This window comes from Labeo rohita, chromosome 3 (genome assembly GCF_022985175.1).
Source record: "Labeo rohita strain BAU-BD-2019 chromosome 3, IGBB_LRoh.1.0, whole genome shotgun sequence".
NCBI classification, from domain to species: domain Eukaryota; kingdom Metazoa; phylum Chordata; class Actinopteri; order Cypriniformes; family Cyprinidae; genus Labeo; species Labeo rohita.
The window spans coordinates 23,854,963-23,869,412 of record NC_066871.1 but is presented as its reverse complement, the minus strand read 5'-3'; the positions used below and the strand labels follow the sequence as shown (position 1 = coordinate 23,869,412).

Sequence of the window (14,450 nt, the reverse complement as noted above, 5' to 3'; positions counted from 1 at the left end):
TTCTTACTCATAGTGACACAATTTGTGATCTGGGCGGAGTCAGTGAACTGGCAAATTATGGAGAGTATTCAGGTGCTCCAAGTGAGCAGCAAACATATGACTATGCCAAAACCATCCTCTCCCTCATGACCCGTGAGAAACACGCCGAAGGTATGTGCACCACAGTCTTAAAGTCCAACTTTCTTTATTAGTCTTTTACCGGAAATGATTTTAAAGGGTTTTTATTTTTTTGTTGTCTAATTGTTTTTTGTTTTTCCTAAAATCTGTAACATTTCATCACGCAAAACTAGGGGGAAATAGTTAATATAAAACAACATATAATATAATAATATATGTCTTTCTATAAATAAAAAAAAACAAACATATTTTTTCTGGCATTTGACTTAAATATATATATATATATATATATATATATATATATATATATATATATATATATATATATATATATATATATATATATATATATATATATATGCATGCATGCATGTATGCATGCATGTATGTATGTATGTATGTATATATGTATATATATATATATATATATATATATATATATATATATATATATATATATATATATATATATATATAGCTGGAAAAAAAGTGTGTGTATATGTATATGTATGCGCATATGTATGTGTATATATATATATATTTGTATTTGTATTTGTATTTATATTGAAAGAAATATAAAATAATTATATTTTATAATTACCAAACAATTCAAATTTTTAATTCAAAATTGCTAGACTGGTAGCTAACTTCTGTTAATCTCAATGCTTAACCCTTTTTTTGTTTATTTTTATTATTTATTTATTTTTTTACCAGAAAGTGAAAGATGTCATTACTATAATAATAATTTATGCTGTCAAACGATTAATCGCGATTAATAACATCCAAAATAAGTTTTTGTTTAACATAAATAATATGTGTGTGTACTATGTATATTTATGTATTTAAAAAAACACACATATTGAATTTTTTTACATGTATATATTTTTATTCATAACATTAATATTATATATTAATATATTTAATATATAAACTTACAGTTTTTCTTAAATATATCCATATCTATATATATAAATATATACAAAACTTTTATTTGGGATGGGATTAATCACGATTAATCGTTTGACAGTACTAGTAATAGTTTAATCAAGGCCATGATCATATTCCACAGCATGTAATAAATGTTACCTGAAAGATTCTGTATGTTGAAGTTTGTTTTGAAAATGTAAAGTAGGCAGAAGTGCCCCTAACTGAAGAATCGCTCCTTTATGTCTGTTGTATCTGCCGTATGTAATGTGTCACTTTTGTTTTCTCCTGTGCAGGTAAAGTCCTGATCATTGGAGGCAGCATTGCCAACTTCACTAACGTAGCGGCGACATTCAAGGTTAGATCACAGACTCCCTCATGCTGTGCATTTGTGCCATCAATCTGCATTAGCACATGTGAATATTGTAATATACACCCTTTATGTGTTTGTTTGTTTGGCTGTTTTGAATATATCAGGGTATCGTCAGAGCTATCAAAGATTACCAGAACCCTCTGAAAGAGCATGAGGTCACTATATTTGTCCGTCGTGGTGGCCCGAACTACCAGGAGGGTTTAAGAGTGATGGGGGAAGTTGGTAAGTTTGTGCATGTTCACATTTGTAAGTGTACATAAAGTCAAAGAGATGTGGAGATGCGATCTCATGTCTTTTGTGTGTAGGAAAGACCACCGGTATCCCCATTCATGTTTTTGGCACTGAAACCCACATGACTGCTATTGTTGGAATGGCACTAGGTCAACGGCCAATCGACACACAGCCTCAAGTTGCCGCCCACACTGCTAACTTCCTTCTCAACACCAGCGGTGGTACCACAGTGAGTGATTGTGTGTGTGTGTGGGAGTCTTTAAGTGTGCTTGCATTAAAAACCTCTCCCAGCCTCAGGCAAGCCATTAGATGATCCAGGACTTTCAGTAAAGTGAAGTTTTTTATTGTTAAGTCTTTCTCCACTGCTTTTAGAGTCCTCGTCTTAATGTGCTGCTCGTACCAGACTATAATTTCTTAATACTGCTCTCTCTCTCGCTTCCAGACTCCCGCCTCCACCAGATCGGCCTCTTTCTCTGAGGTCAAAACTGGAGCAGATAACTCATCAGCTCAAAAGACTCGTGCTGGACTTCCTCCAGGTTAGTGCAAATGTGATCACCCTCCCACAAGCAGACAATCACAGTAACTGAAGAGTTTTATTTGTAGGTTGTTGCGCCTTCTACAGGCCCATAATAGGGGGATTTTAAACAGTTGTCAACACAATGATATTACATGGTGACCAGACATCTTGTTCCCAGACTTGTCCTGGATGGGGTTTCTAAATTGCCTAAAATGTCTGGATTTTGGCTTTATTTTCTTAGGTGACTAAATAGTAGGTTTACCAATAGTTTACAAGCATTGTGCATAATCATTGACAAGTCATGGCAAGAGAGGAGCTTAGATCTACAGAGAGCAGTCAAAGCAATGCAAATGCGTGTGCCTATAATGTATGAGGATTATACAGAGCACAACAATGGGAAAATAAAGCAGCCAAAACTCAGACACTATAGGCAGTTTAGAAATCCTCGCCAGGGCATGTTGGGTCATATGGTGACCCTAGACAATAAAATGGTTTATTCTGATTTTCACTTCTAATGGATGGGCCAATTTCAAAGCCATTGTAAATACCTCTGTAGCCGCACATCTTGTATTAATGCTATGCTGTAAGTAGCTACACTGCATGGCAACCATAAATGGGCTACATCTTTAGTATTTATTGTCAATAGCATGTTTTTTTTTTTTTTTTTTTTTTTAACTATTTTTATTTATTTATGTATGTATGTGTATGTATGTATGTATGTATTTTTGCAGTGTGGACCATAAAACCAGTCATAAGGGTTTTTTTTTTTTTTTTTTAAATGAGATTTGTACATCTTCTGAAAGCTGAATAAATACACTTTCCATTGATGAATGGTTTGTTAGGGCAGGACAATATTTGGCTGAGACAACTATTTGAAAACCTGGAATCTGGGAATGTAAAAAAAAAATCTAAATATTGAGAAAATCACTTTAAAATCAAGTTCTTAGCAATGTATATTACTAATCAGAAAATAAGTTTTGCTATATTTACGGTAGGAAATTTACAAAATATCTTCATGGAACATGATCTTTACTTAATCCTAATCATTTTTGGCATAAAAGAAAAATTGAGCGTTTTGACTCATACAATATATTGTTGACTATTGCTACAAATATATCGGTGGTACTTATGTCTGGTTTTTGTGGTCCAGGGTCACATATGTAATTTTTACATTATCAAGTATGCACAAAAACTAAACAAACACACACCCAAAGAGTGCATGCATACATTACATGATGTAGGTTAGATTAATGTTTCTGCACAAGCACACTTAGAGTTCACACTTTCACTGTGTGATTTAGTCTAATAAAATACATTTCGATTTCAAGATTAGGGTCAAATATGCCCCTGCATGACTTTCATGTGTCTCTTATATTTATATCATCTGATATAGTTAATACCACACAAAGAGTGACGTTTTTCTCCAAATATCAGCACGATTTTGATGGATTTGATGAACAGTTCAGTAACGAAGGAGTTAATATTAAGTGACTTGTTTTTGCTTTATTTCGACAACGAAAATAGTTTCAAATAAAGCCAAAGCAGAACTGTTTTGCATTTCTGAGCAACACACAACAGTGTTTCATTACTTAGTCAACCAACTGTTTGAAAAAATTGGTTGAATGAATGACTTCATGTTCAAAGTATATTTTCCCTTTTTTAATTATGCATTTGTAACTGCATTAAACAGTCTGTGTGAATGCACCTTATGCCACTTTTAGGTAGTAAAGTTTCTGGTCTTCACAAAGCTCTGTCCTTTGTTGAATTTTAAAGTCTTCTGCCCTGTTCAGAGGATTTATGTATTATAAAGCCTATAATATGCAAAAATTTGGCAACATTGATTTTGCAGCATTAATGACAATGCACTAAAAACATTATTTTCATGAATGTTTTCAGGAAACATTTGATTGTTTGCCTACTGAGACTTTAAAATGTTGTATGTCTTGTTGTACTCTTAGAGAGAAATGTTCTGTAATAATGTTGTTTCTCTTTGTTCTTCTGTCTTTATCTCTGTAGCCAAAAGCACGACTCTGTTCAGTAACCACACAAAGTCTATAGTGTGGGGGATGCAGACACGTGCAGTGCAGGGCATGCTGGACTTCGATTATGTGTGCTCACGACAGGAGCCTTCAGTAGCAGCCATGGTTTACCCCTTCACGTGAGTCTTATGCTTACACTTAAAACCCTAGTCTGGGACAGTTTTTAATGATTTTAATTTACTTCTGTGATATTAAGATTCACAGGCACTTACTCCCAGTATTCCTTAGATTGACTGTCCCTACATCATGCATATGCATATTTATTCTTAAAACGCATTATTTCTGTTTTAAACAGCGGAGACCATAAGCAGAAGTTTTATTGGGGTCATAAGGAGATCCTGTTGCCGGTCTATAAGAACATGGCTGATGCAATGAAGAAACATCCAGAAGTAGATGTGCTCATCAGTTTTGCCTCCCTCCGCTCTGCCTACGACAGCACCATAGAGACCATGCAGTACCCACAGGTCTGAGATCAGCATCAGCTCACTCTATACGTTCATCTGACTCCACTGTGCAGTGAACTATTCTTTAAATGTTTACAAACCAATGTGGTCTGATTGTGCATGTGTTCTGTGTATGTGTGTGTGTGTTTTTTTTTTTTTTTTGTTTTTTTTTTATAATATACAGATCCGCACTATAGCGATCATAGCTGAGGGTATTCCAGAGGCTTTGACTCGCAAGATCATTAAAATGGCAGATGAGAAGGGAGTCACTATCATTGGTCCGGCAACGGTATGACTCCAAACTGTCTTTCTGTTGGATACTTGTATATGTAGCTGTGTGCGTATACTTGGGGGACAAATTGGTTGGAATAACGGGAGGTTTGTGTGCCCTCTACAGGCCAATGAGAAGAATCCTGAAAAAAAGATAAATATGTGTTGTGGTTATAAAAAATTGTATTTGGGGAAAAAAAAAAATAATATTATTATTAGTAGTAGTAGTAGTAGTAGTAGTAGTAGTAGTATTAGTAATAACTATTATTATTATTATTATTATTATTCAAGATAAATATTTTATTTATATAATATTAGATAAATAAAATAATTATATTATCATATAATGATTATATTTATTTAATATTAGATAAATAAAATATTTAATTATTTATTATTTATTAATTAATTTAGTATTATTAATAACAATAATAATAATAATATTATTATACAAAATAATTAAATATTTTATTTACATAATATATAAATATAATAACTATATTATTATATTTATATTTAATTAATTCATCAATAAAAAATGAATTATGTTTTATAGTACTTTATATATGTTGGAGAGAAAAACTATTTCTTCTACAGTGCGTATAAAATTACTATTAAATATTATTACTAATAATAACTTTATTACTATTATTATTATTATTATTTATGTATATTTCATCATGACATTATAATTAGGACTATTAATAATAATAATAATAATAATACACTTTATATTATATAATTTGACTATTAGTTAGTAATAGTTTATAATAATAGTGTTATTAATAAATATGTATTTATTAACTATGTATATTTTAGAATTAAAAACAGAATTATATTATTATAATAAAAACAGAATTATATTATTTATTAAATATACAGTGCATGTAAAATTATATTTGGTTTTATAATAATAATAATTATTATTATCATCATTATTATTATTATTATTATTATTATTATTATTATTATTTTTAATTAAGTCTGTGGTGTGTGTGCTATGTTGTAGGTTGGCGGTATTAAACCAGGCTGTTTCAAGATTGGTAACACTGGTGGGATGCTGGATAACATCCTGGCATCTAAGCTTTACAGACCAGGCAGTGTGGCCTACGTCTCCCGCTCTGGTGGGATGTCCAATGAGCTCAACAACATCATCTCACGCACTACAGATGGAGTTTATGAAGGAGTTGCTATCGGAGGTGACAGGTGGGTGTTCAAGTCAAATTAAGTCTTTAATACTGCATATGGTTCGATGCATTTCATCAGTGTAACAATTTGCGTGATACCCGTGATATCCTGCAGATACCCAGGCTCTGTGTTTACGGATCACGTGTTGAGATATCAGGACACACCTGGAGTCAAAATGATCGTTGTGCTCGGAGAGGTGAGTGAGCCATTTGTTCAGCCCAGTTTACAGTCACTATAAAATTTGCAATACACTCATGGGTCTTCTCTCTGATTATAGATTGGTGGAAGTGAAGAATACAAGATTTGCAAAGGCATTAAAGAAGGCAGAATCACCAAACCTGTGGTTTGCTGGTGCATAGGAACCTGCGCCACCCTGTTCTCATCTGAGGTGCCCAAGCAGTTGCATAGCTTATAATGTATCCAAAAGACTTACTTAAGCAACTACTATGACTTTAAGATGTTAACAGCTGAATGAACTGATTGTATGCTGCTTTATGTGCTTAGGTCCAGTTTGGCCACGCTGGAGCTTGTGCTAACCAGGCATCTGAGACTGCAGTGGCTAAGAACAAAGCTCTGGAAGAGGCAGGAGCCTTTGTTCCCAAGAGCTTTGATGAGCTGGGAGACGTCATCAAGTATGTCATCTTCTGTGTACTTGCGCATTTAACATCGTAACCCGTTAATCAGTAACCTCATATTTGTGTATCCTACAGATCTGTGTATGATAATCTAGTAGCCAAGGGTGTAATTGTGCCTGCCAAAGAGGTTCCTCCACCCACAGTGCCAATGGATTACTCCTGGGCACGAGTGAGTTCAACATATAACATACGTTTTGAAGACAAATACTCATTTTCAAGAGTCTCGTCAGGTGTTTAAGCCTCATCTCTTTTATTTTATCTCTCTCTGTAGGAGTTGGGTCTGATCCGTAAACCGGCATCCTTCATGACGAGTATCTGTGATGAGAGGGGACAGGAGCTCATTTATGCAGGCATGCCCATTACTGAGGTCTTTAAGTCTGAGATGGGGCTGGGCGGCACCCTTGGCCTGCTTTGGTTCCAGAGGAGGTACGTTTTGCTAGCTGGGTTTCCATCCAAAGTTGCGAATTTAACTTGTGCGCAAAATTGGAATATCACATAAAACATTTGCAAAAAAGCACAGTTTCCATCCAACCAATCAAAAAATCGCCACTCCCTGATAAACTGGCACTAAGTATCAGTAAGAAGAGTAGGAGAAGCCACTGAATGTAATCATTTTCACGTATAATAAATTACTCAGAGCAAGCAGACGAAATGCAATAAATGTGGTTATTGCTTTCGGAGGCAGTTCTGGGAAGCAATTATTAAGACTTTGACAGACTTTGCTCAGGCATTTCAGAATGACCGTAACAACACTTCAGATACTGTGCAACATGATCGGCTCACTGGTTAGTCAGGTTATGCCGTCTCATTATGCAAAGTCACATTTTTTTATGTGCTTTGAGGAATTTATTGGGTAAATGTCTTTCCATCTCCCATTATATGCATTCGCTGAAGTCAAAAGACACCTCAAGCCAGCATATAAACTTTTTTGCAAGTTAATTTTTTTTTTTTTTTTTGTCGAAATTTGCGTCATTAGATTCTGATGCAATACTTCAAAATGTGCATAAAAGCAGGGTGATGGAAATATAGCTAGTATATCTTTAGTAGTAGTAGTAGTAGTAGTAACACTGTAGTTAATATTGTTATTATTAAAAAATAATTAACCATTTATATATATAAAATACATAAAAATGATTATACACACACATTATAAAATTATAGAATACACATTTAGTTTAAAAAATATATTAACTACATACATTTTAGAATAAAAATACTGAATTATGTGTTTTTATTTGAATTAGGTTTTTTTTATGTATTAAATTATGCATATTAAAAATATGTTATGAATAATTGTAATGTAATTTATAAAAATAATACAAATTGGCTTACACTTTATTTTACGGTGTCCTTGTTACTGAGTAATAGTACTGAGTAATAATAATTAACTACACACACTTACTATATGGTTAGGGTTAGGATTAGGGTTTGTCTTAGGGTTATTTGCATGTAATTATGCATAATTATTTGTTATTATAATAGTGAGTACATGTAACATGTAACAAGGGCACCTTAAAATAAAGTGTTACCACAAATTGTTATAATATATAAAGATTTAATTTTATATATGCCAATTTCTGTCATGAAACTCTACATGGCGCAGGCTGATGGGTCCTTACTGCAAAATGAGGATATTCAGAGTGTTAAACTGCTTGGCACGAGCTGATTGGTTCATGTTGCTTATGCAGCCAATGAGCTTGCTGCTTTACATTTAATTGGTTAGCATTCACCAGATCAGGGATGCCCAAACCCGGTCCTGGAGGGAGAGTATCCTGCAGAGTTTAGCTCCAACTTAGCTCAACACAGTTTCTAGTATGCCTAGTAAGAGCTTGATTAGCTGATTGGGCACCACTGCACTAGAGCATTTCGCAGCGTGCTTTCAGAGTTCCTCTGAAACCCTCCACCTCCCCAGCTCCACCTGTATAGATCTGCTACAGGTCATTATATATGCTACTTGTGCAGCAGCAGTATGTCTTAAATACTCACACGGGTATGTTTTGACAGTAGCAAGTTCCTGTACTTGCTTTGCAGCAGCAGCAGCAATAATCTACAACAACAGCAATAAACAACAGCAGCAGCATAGCAGATCTATTCCACCAAGACCAATACATTAACACTGTCATATCCATTACCAGGCTAAAATCTTCAGAGAGTTGTCATGATAGAAATAATTTTGTAAATTATGTTGGCTGCTTTTTTTTTTGTTTTCACATAATTTTCACGTAATTTGTGTTTTCTTCAGGCTTCCGCGCTATGCGTGTCAGTTCATCGAGATGTGTCTGATGGTGACTGCGGATCACGGCCCTGCCGTTTCTGGAGCTCATAACACCATAGTGTGTGCGCGTGCTGGCAAAGACCTGATTTCCAGCCTGACCTCAGGACTCCTCACCATCGTACGAAAAGCTCAAGACTTTCTCACACGGTCTGTTTAGCACCATAAGAGCACCTGTTTCATCACTGGCTCTATTTGTGTTTAGGGAGACCGTTTTGGAGGTGCCCTGGATGCAGCTGCTAAGCAGTTCAGTAAGGCGTTTGACAGTGGCATGCTGCCTATGGAGTTTGTCAACAAAATGAAGAAAGACGGCAAACTCATCATGGGCATCGGACACAGGGTGAAATCGGTGAGTACACAAACGTATGAAAATTGAAAGTGTTAGAAAATGTTAAATATTGTCTTAAATGTTAAATATTTCTCACTGCTTCTCTCAGTTTTGTTTTTCTGACTTTACTGATTGATTAATTTTTTCAGATCAATAATCCTGACATGCGGGTTCAGATTCTCAAAGACTTTGTGAAACAGCATTTCCCTGCAACTCAGCTGTTGGACTATGCTCTGGAGGTGGAGAAGATCACTACCTCAAAGGTACAAACACTTGCGTGTGTCTTGGATCCCATTTACACCTGCTGTTAGCATTGTAAATGAACCCAGTGAGAATTCTGCACTGTCAAATCTTTCTCCATCTCATTAAAATTTCTGACTGCATTGATTTCCATTGAAATTACTAAATTTTCTCTATGAAAATTCACCATACAACAGTAAGTGTAACTGTAGCTTTCAAAGGAAATTAAGAAAAACACAGAACATCTTCAGTACACAATATGCAGTGAGACGGATATGTGTTTGCTAAAACCATCAGCTATGAATAAATGTCAGTGAATACATTTAGATTTACATTTAGAATCTTAAGATGAGAAATTTAGGGTTTTGTTTGTTTTAAATCTCATAAAATGTCTCTCTTTATCAGAAACCAAACCTCATCCTTAATGTTGATGGTTTCATTGGAGTGGCATTTGTGGATCTGCTAAGAAGCTGTGGCGGCTTCACTCGGTAAGTAAAACTGAAGTAAGAAAATGTGTAAAGGATAGTTAAAAAAAATATATATATATTTATATTTATTTATTTATTTATTTATTTTAGTTAAATATAGAGTTTATATTGTTAAATAACAGTAAAAAAAGGGTCATTGTAGTTTCTACCTCGCAATTCTGACTCTTTCTCATAACCTGCGAGTTTACATATTGCACTTCTGGCTTTTTTCTCAGAATTGTGAGATATAAATGCGCAATTGCGAGCTGTAAAGTCAAAATTGTGATATAAATTTGCAATTCTGAGAACATATCAGTCTTTTCTTTCCTCAAAACTCGACTTTATAACTTGCAATTGCGAGTTTATATCTGAAAATTTTGAGAAAAAAAGTCAGAATTGCAAGGAAAAAAAGTTTCAGAATTGCGAGATATAAACTCGCATTTGCACTCACAAGTCACAATTCTGAATTTTCTCCCAGATGAGTTTATATCACCCAGTCAAAACTGTGAGATACAAAACCGTAATTGTGACTTTTTTTTTCTTAGAATTCCGAGGGAAAAGTCAGAATTGCAAAGCAGAAACTTGCAATTGTAAGGGAAAAAAGTCAGAATTGCGAGATACAAACTTGCATTTGCGTAAAAAAAAAAAAGTTGCAGTTCTGACTATTTCTCGCAAAGCAGACAAAAAAAAGTCAGAATTGTAAGATAAAAAGTCACAACCTTTTTTTTTTTTTTTTTTTTTTTTTTTTTTAAATTCAGTGGCAAAAATGGGCTTCCATCAGTGTTCGCATAAATGGTAGTAAAAGTAACACTGATCTCTGACGTACTTCTTTTTTTTTTCCTTTTGTACAGCGACGAGGCAGATGAGTTTGTGGAGATCGGAGCACTGAATGGAATCTTTGTGTTGGGACGCAGCATGGGATTCATAGGTGTGTGCGTGTGTTTGATCTATCTCTGACGTGTCTGTTATAAAATGATGTTATTTAAACAATCTTATCTCTTTTTATACAGGTCATTATCTGGACCAGAAACGGTTGAAGCAGGGTTTGTATCGCCATCCTTGGGATGATATCTCTTACGTACTTCCAGAACACATGACCATGTAATGACGGAATCCAGATCTCACTGAACCTGTGCACTAAGGAAGCAAAAGAAGTTTTTATGTATGTGTAAATGTGTATATGCACTCCTTCAGATGTGAGTGTGTTGGCGTGTGTTACTATTTAGTTTTTCTTTTCTCCCTGTTTTAGTGTTTGTGAGGGTGTAAAAGTTAATCTATAAACTGTAAGTGTAACCTGTCAATAACCTAAATGCCTAGTATCGATTGTGTGGCGAAGTCATTTTTTAAACTGTGAAAACATCTTAACACATTCCACATTTTTGCAGTAAACATCTCATGTATATCTAAAACACGTAAATCTGCTTGTCATGTCAGTGTGCCTCCAAAAGGGAAATTAGATTAGAAACTAAAACGCCTGGTTCCTGGAAACTTCTCAGTATCATTCTCATTATCAAGTAGCCGTGACCGTAAACTGAACTTTTGCAGAAGCACTTAAAGAATGTCATTGTCAGACTGATCTGTCCTGATAACTAGGCTGTGATCTTTGAATGTTTTTTTTTTGAGTAGTGTCTTGTCAGTAGTGACTTCTGTAATTAACACAGTGCAATAGTCCACTGCGCATAACGGCAATAGCAATAGCTTCACGTGTGTGTTTAATAGTCTTAATTGTCTTAAATGTCAGACCAACTAATTTGCAGGCAAAAAGAAAGTTGCTATTTTTATTAACTATATATACAGATCAAACAAGTATTTTGGCCACCTATGTTATTTGTAAATGTGCAGCGTGCCATCAAGTTCACAATGTTTACAGTCCATATGCCAGTGCAGCTGTATGAAGAACAGATGAAGCAGTTCAGTGTCTGATATTTAGCTAAATTATCTGGTTAAAAATAAAATTCGTTATAGAAATAAATCTTTTTTCATTCAATTCATGCTCAGCTGTGATGACCATTAAACTGAATTCTGTTTTTGGTGTGTTGCTGCAGTTGTTGTTTTGTGTGTGTGTGTGTGTGTGTGTGTGTGTGTGTGTACTGGTATTCATTACATTACGGGGACCAAATGTCCCCACAAGTATAGTTATACCAATAAATTATGACCTTGTGGGGACATTTTTAGGTCCTCTTGAGAAAACAAGCTTATAAATCATACAGAAGTATTCTGAATATCTAAAAATGCAGAAACTTTTAATAGGTTAGGTGTAAAAGTATACAGTCTGTACAGGAAAAAAAACACCATGCCTATGGAATGTCCTCATAATGATAGGAATGTGTGTTTTAAAAAGATTCTTTTTTTAAGTAAACATTGGTGATGATTTGGTTTTGTGTTGAAAAGAAGAAATGCTTATTTAATGGTTATTTAAGAAATGCTCACTAGATGGCAGTGTGCTAATGTACAAATGCTACAGTGGAGAAATGAGGATCCACATTTTTTTCCAGATCTCTGTGAGTGCTTATTGAAATACTAGAAAACACAGGCTGAAAACAGGTTTCAGAATGGTACAGGTGAATAACATTAGATTGACTAATTAATTTAATTTAAAAGTCTTAACAGTCAAAAGTTTTTGAACAGTAAGATTTGTAATGTTTTAAAGATTCTCTCCTGCTCACCAAGCCTGCATTTATTTGATCCAAAGTACAAAGCAGTAATACTGTGAAATAATATTACTATTTAAAATGACTACTTTCTATTTGAATATATTTTAAAATATAATCTGAAATAAAAAGTTTTGTAACATACACTATACCATTCAAAAGCTATATATATATATAAATACTTTTATTTAGCAAAAGTGGTGATAAAGACATTTATAATGTTACAAAAGATTTCCATTTCGGATAAATACTGTTCTTCTGAACTGTCTATTTATCAAAGAAACCTATAAAAAAACTACTCACTAAACGCCGTTTCAACATATTAATTATAATAAGTGTTTTTTTGAGCAGCAAATCAGAATATGTGACCCTGGACCACAAAACCAGTCATAAGGGTAAATTTTTCGAAATTGAGATTTATACACTGAATAAACAGCCTTTCCAATGATGTATGGTTTGTTAGGACAGCACAATATTTGGCAGAGGTACAACTATTTTAATATATGGAATTTGAAGGTGCAAAAAAATGGCCTTTAAAGTTGTCCAAATGAAGTTCTTAGCAATGCATATTTCTAATCAAAAATTACGTTTTGATATATTTACAGTAGGAATTTTACTAAATATCTTCATAGAATACGATCTGTACTTAATTTCCTAATGTTTTTTGGCATAAAAAAAAAAAAATCTATAATTATGACCCATACAATGTATTTTTGGCTATTGCTACAAATATACTCCAGCGACTTAAGACTGGTTTTGTGGCCCAGGGTCACATATTACAATGATTTCTGACAGATCATGTGACTGGAGTAATGATGCTAAAATCATCCTTAAAATCACAGGAATAAATTACATTTTAAAATATATATTAAAATAGAAAGCACTATTTCAAATAGTACAAATATTTCAAAATTTGACTGTTTTTGCTGTACTTTGGGTCAGAAGACACTTCTTTAAAATAACATTAAAATTCTTATTGTTCAAAAATTTTTGACTGGTAGTGTGTATAAACATTAAACATTAAAACATCTATTTTTTATTTTTTATTTTTTTTATTTTATGCTTCTGTTCTAAAATAAAATCCCTGATTCTTGTACTGATATCCCACTGTGATTATAGTTAAAATGTTAGTTTTGCACATATTTGTAAACGCTATTTTAAATGGATTAAGCTCTGTCAGATCACACAGCATCTCACCAGCTACCAGCGAGGACCTACTTTAATTCAGGCAATTCTTCTGCTCTACTTTATTCTGAATGTGACCTGTACCTAAACGGAATTTACAGGTACTAGAACCTAAAAGGTACTAGTGACTGCTTTTGTACTTTTTTTTTCAGAGAGTGTACAGTAAGTGTGGCTTGAATTAACAATGTCATAATTATGTCGTCTTCAGTCCTATTAGACTAAACTAGGGGGTAGTAAAATGTCTGTTCGAGGTGTTGTTGAGCAGGAGACGGACAGGTGATGCTGGCACTGAGTCAGAGGAAGGAAAGATTGCGCTAGTCACAGAGAGATGTCAGCAAGGCCAGCCTGAGTTTACTAGGATTTCAAAATAGTCTCACATTACGGTAAGTGCTGCAACATGAGCAAATATATTATGACATACTTTATGAAAACTAGCCTAACTTTTCTGCTAGATATTAGTTCATAGACCTTTGTCACGGATGTGCCATATTTACTTTTCGATAGGAATAAAAACAAGTGAGGAATAGAAGTGCAGACTGTTCAGCTGACGAAAAACAAAAGTAAAAACTC

At 34.0% G+C, this 14,450-nt stretch overlaps 1 protein-coding gene across 1 annotated transcript in view; it reads left to right on the top strand.

Moving 5' to 3' along the window:
• aclya (ATP citrate lyase a) overlaps window positions 1-12,076 on the top strand; it is a 29,129-nt gene extending 17,053 nt beyond the window's left edge. The window contains exons 9-28 of the mRNA XM_051106162.1: window positions 14-150; window positions 1,338-1,399; window positions 1,519-1,636; window positions 1,720-1,874; window positions 2,088-2,181; window positions 4,179-4,320; window positions 4,497-4,665; window positions 4,829-4,933; window positions 5,924-6,120; window positions 6,217-6,298; window positions 6,380-6,490; window positions 6,607-6,734; window positions 6,813-6,906; window positions 7,009-7,163; window positions 8,980-9,130; window positions 9,215-9,358; window positions 9,487-9,600; window positions 9,983-10,065; window positions 10,896-10,972; window positions 11,055-12,076. Of these exons, the coding sequence (XP_050962119.1) occupies window positions 14-150; window positions 1,338-1,399; window positions 1,519-1,636; window positions 1,720-1,874; window positions 2,088-2,181; window positions 4,179-4,320; window positions 4,497-4,665; window positions 4,829-4,933; window positions 5,924-6,120; window positions 6,217-6,298; window positions 6,380-6,490; window positions 6,607-6,734; window positions 6,813-6,906; window positions 7,009-7,163; window positions 8,980-9,130; window positions 9,215-9,358; window positions 9,487-9,600; window positions 9,983-10,065; window positions 10,896-10,972; window positions 11,055-11,149 (2,413 nt within the window). The 3' untranslated portion in view covers window positions 11,150-12,076. The remainder of the gene's footprint in view (window positions 1-13; window positions 151-1,337; window positions 1,400-1,518; window positions 1,637-1,719; window positions 1,875-2,087; window positions 2,182-4,178; window positions 4,321-4,496; window positions 4,666-4,828; window positions 4,934-5,923; window positions 6,121-6,216; window positions 6,299-6,379; window positions 6,491-6,606; window positions 6,735-6,812; window positions 6,907-7,008; window positions 7,164-8,979; window positions 9,131-9,214; window positions 9,359-9,486; window positions 9,601-9,982; window positions 10,066-10,895; window positions 10,973-11,054) is intronic.
• Window positions 12,077-14,450: the final 2,374 nt, after the last annotated feature.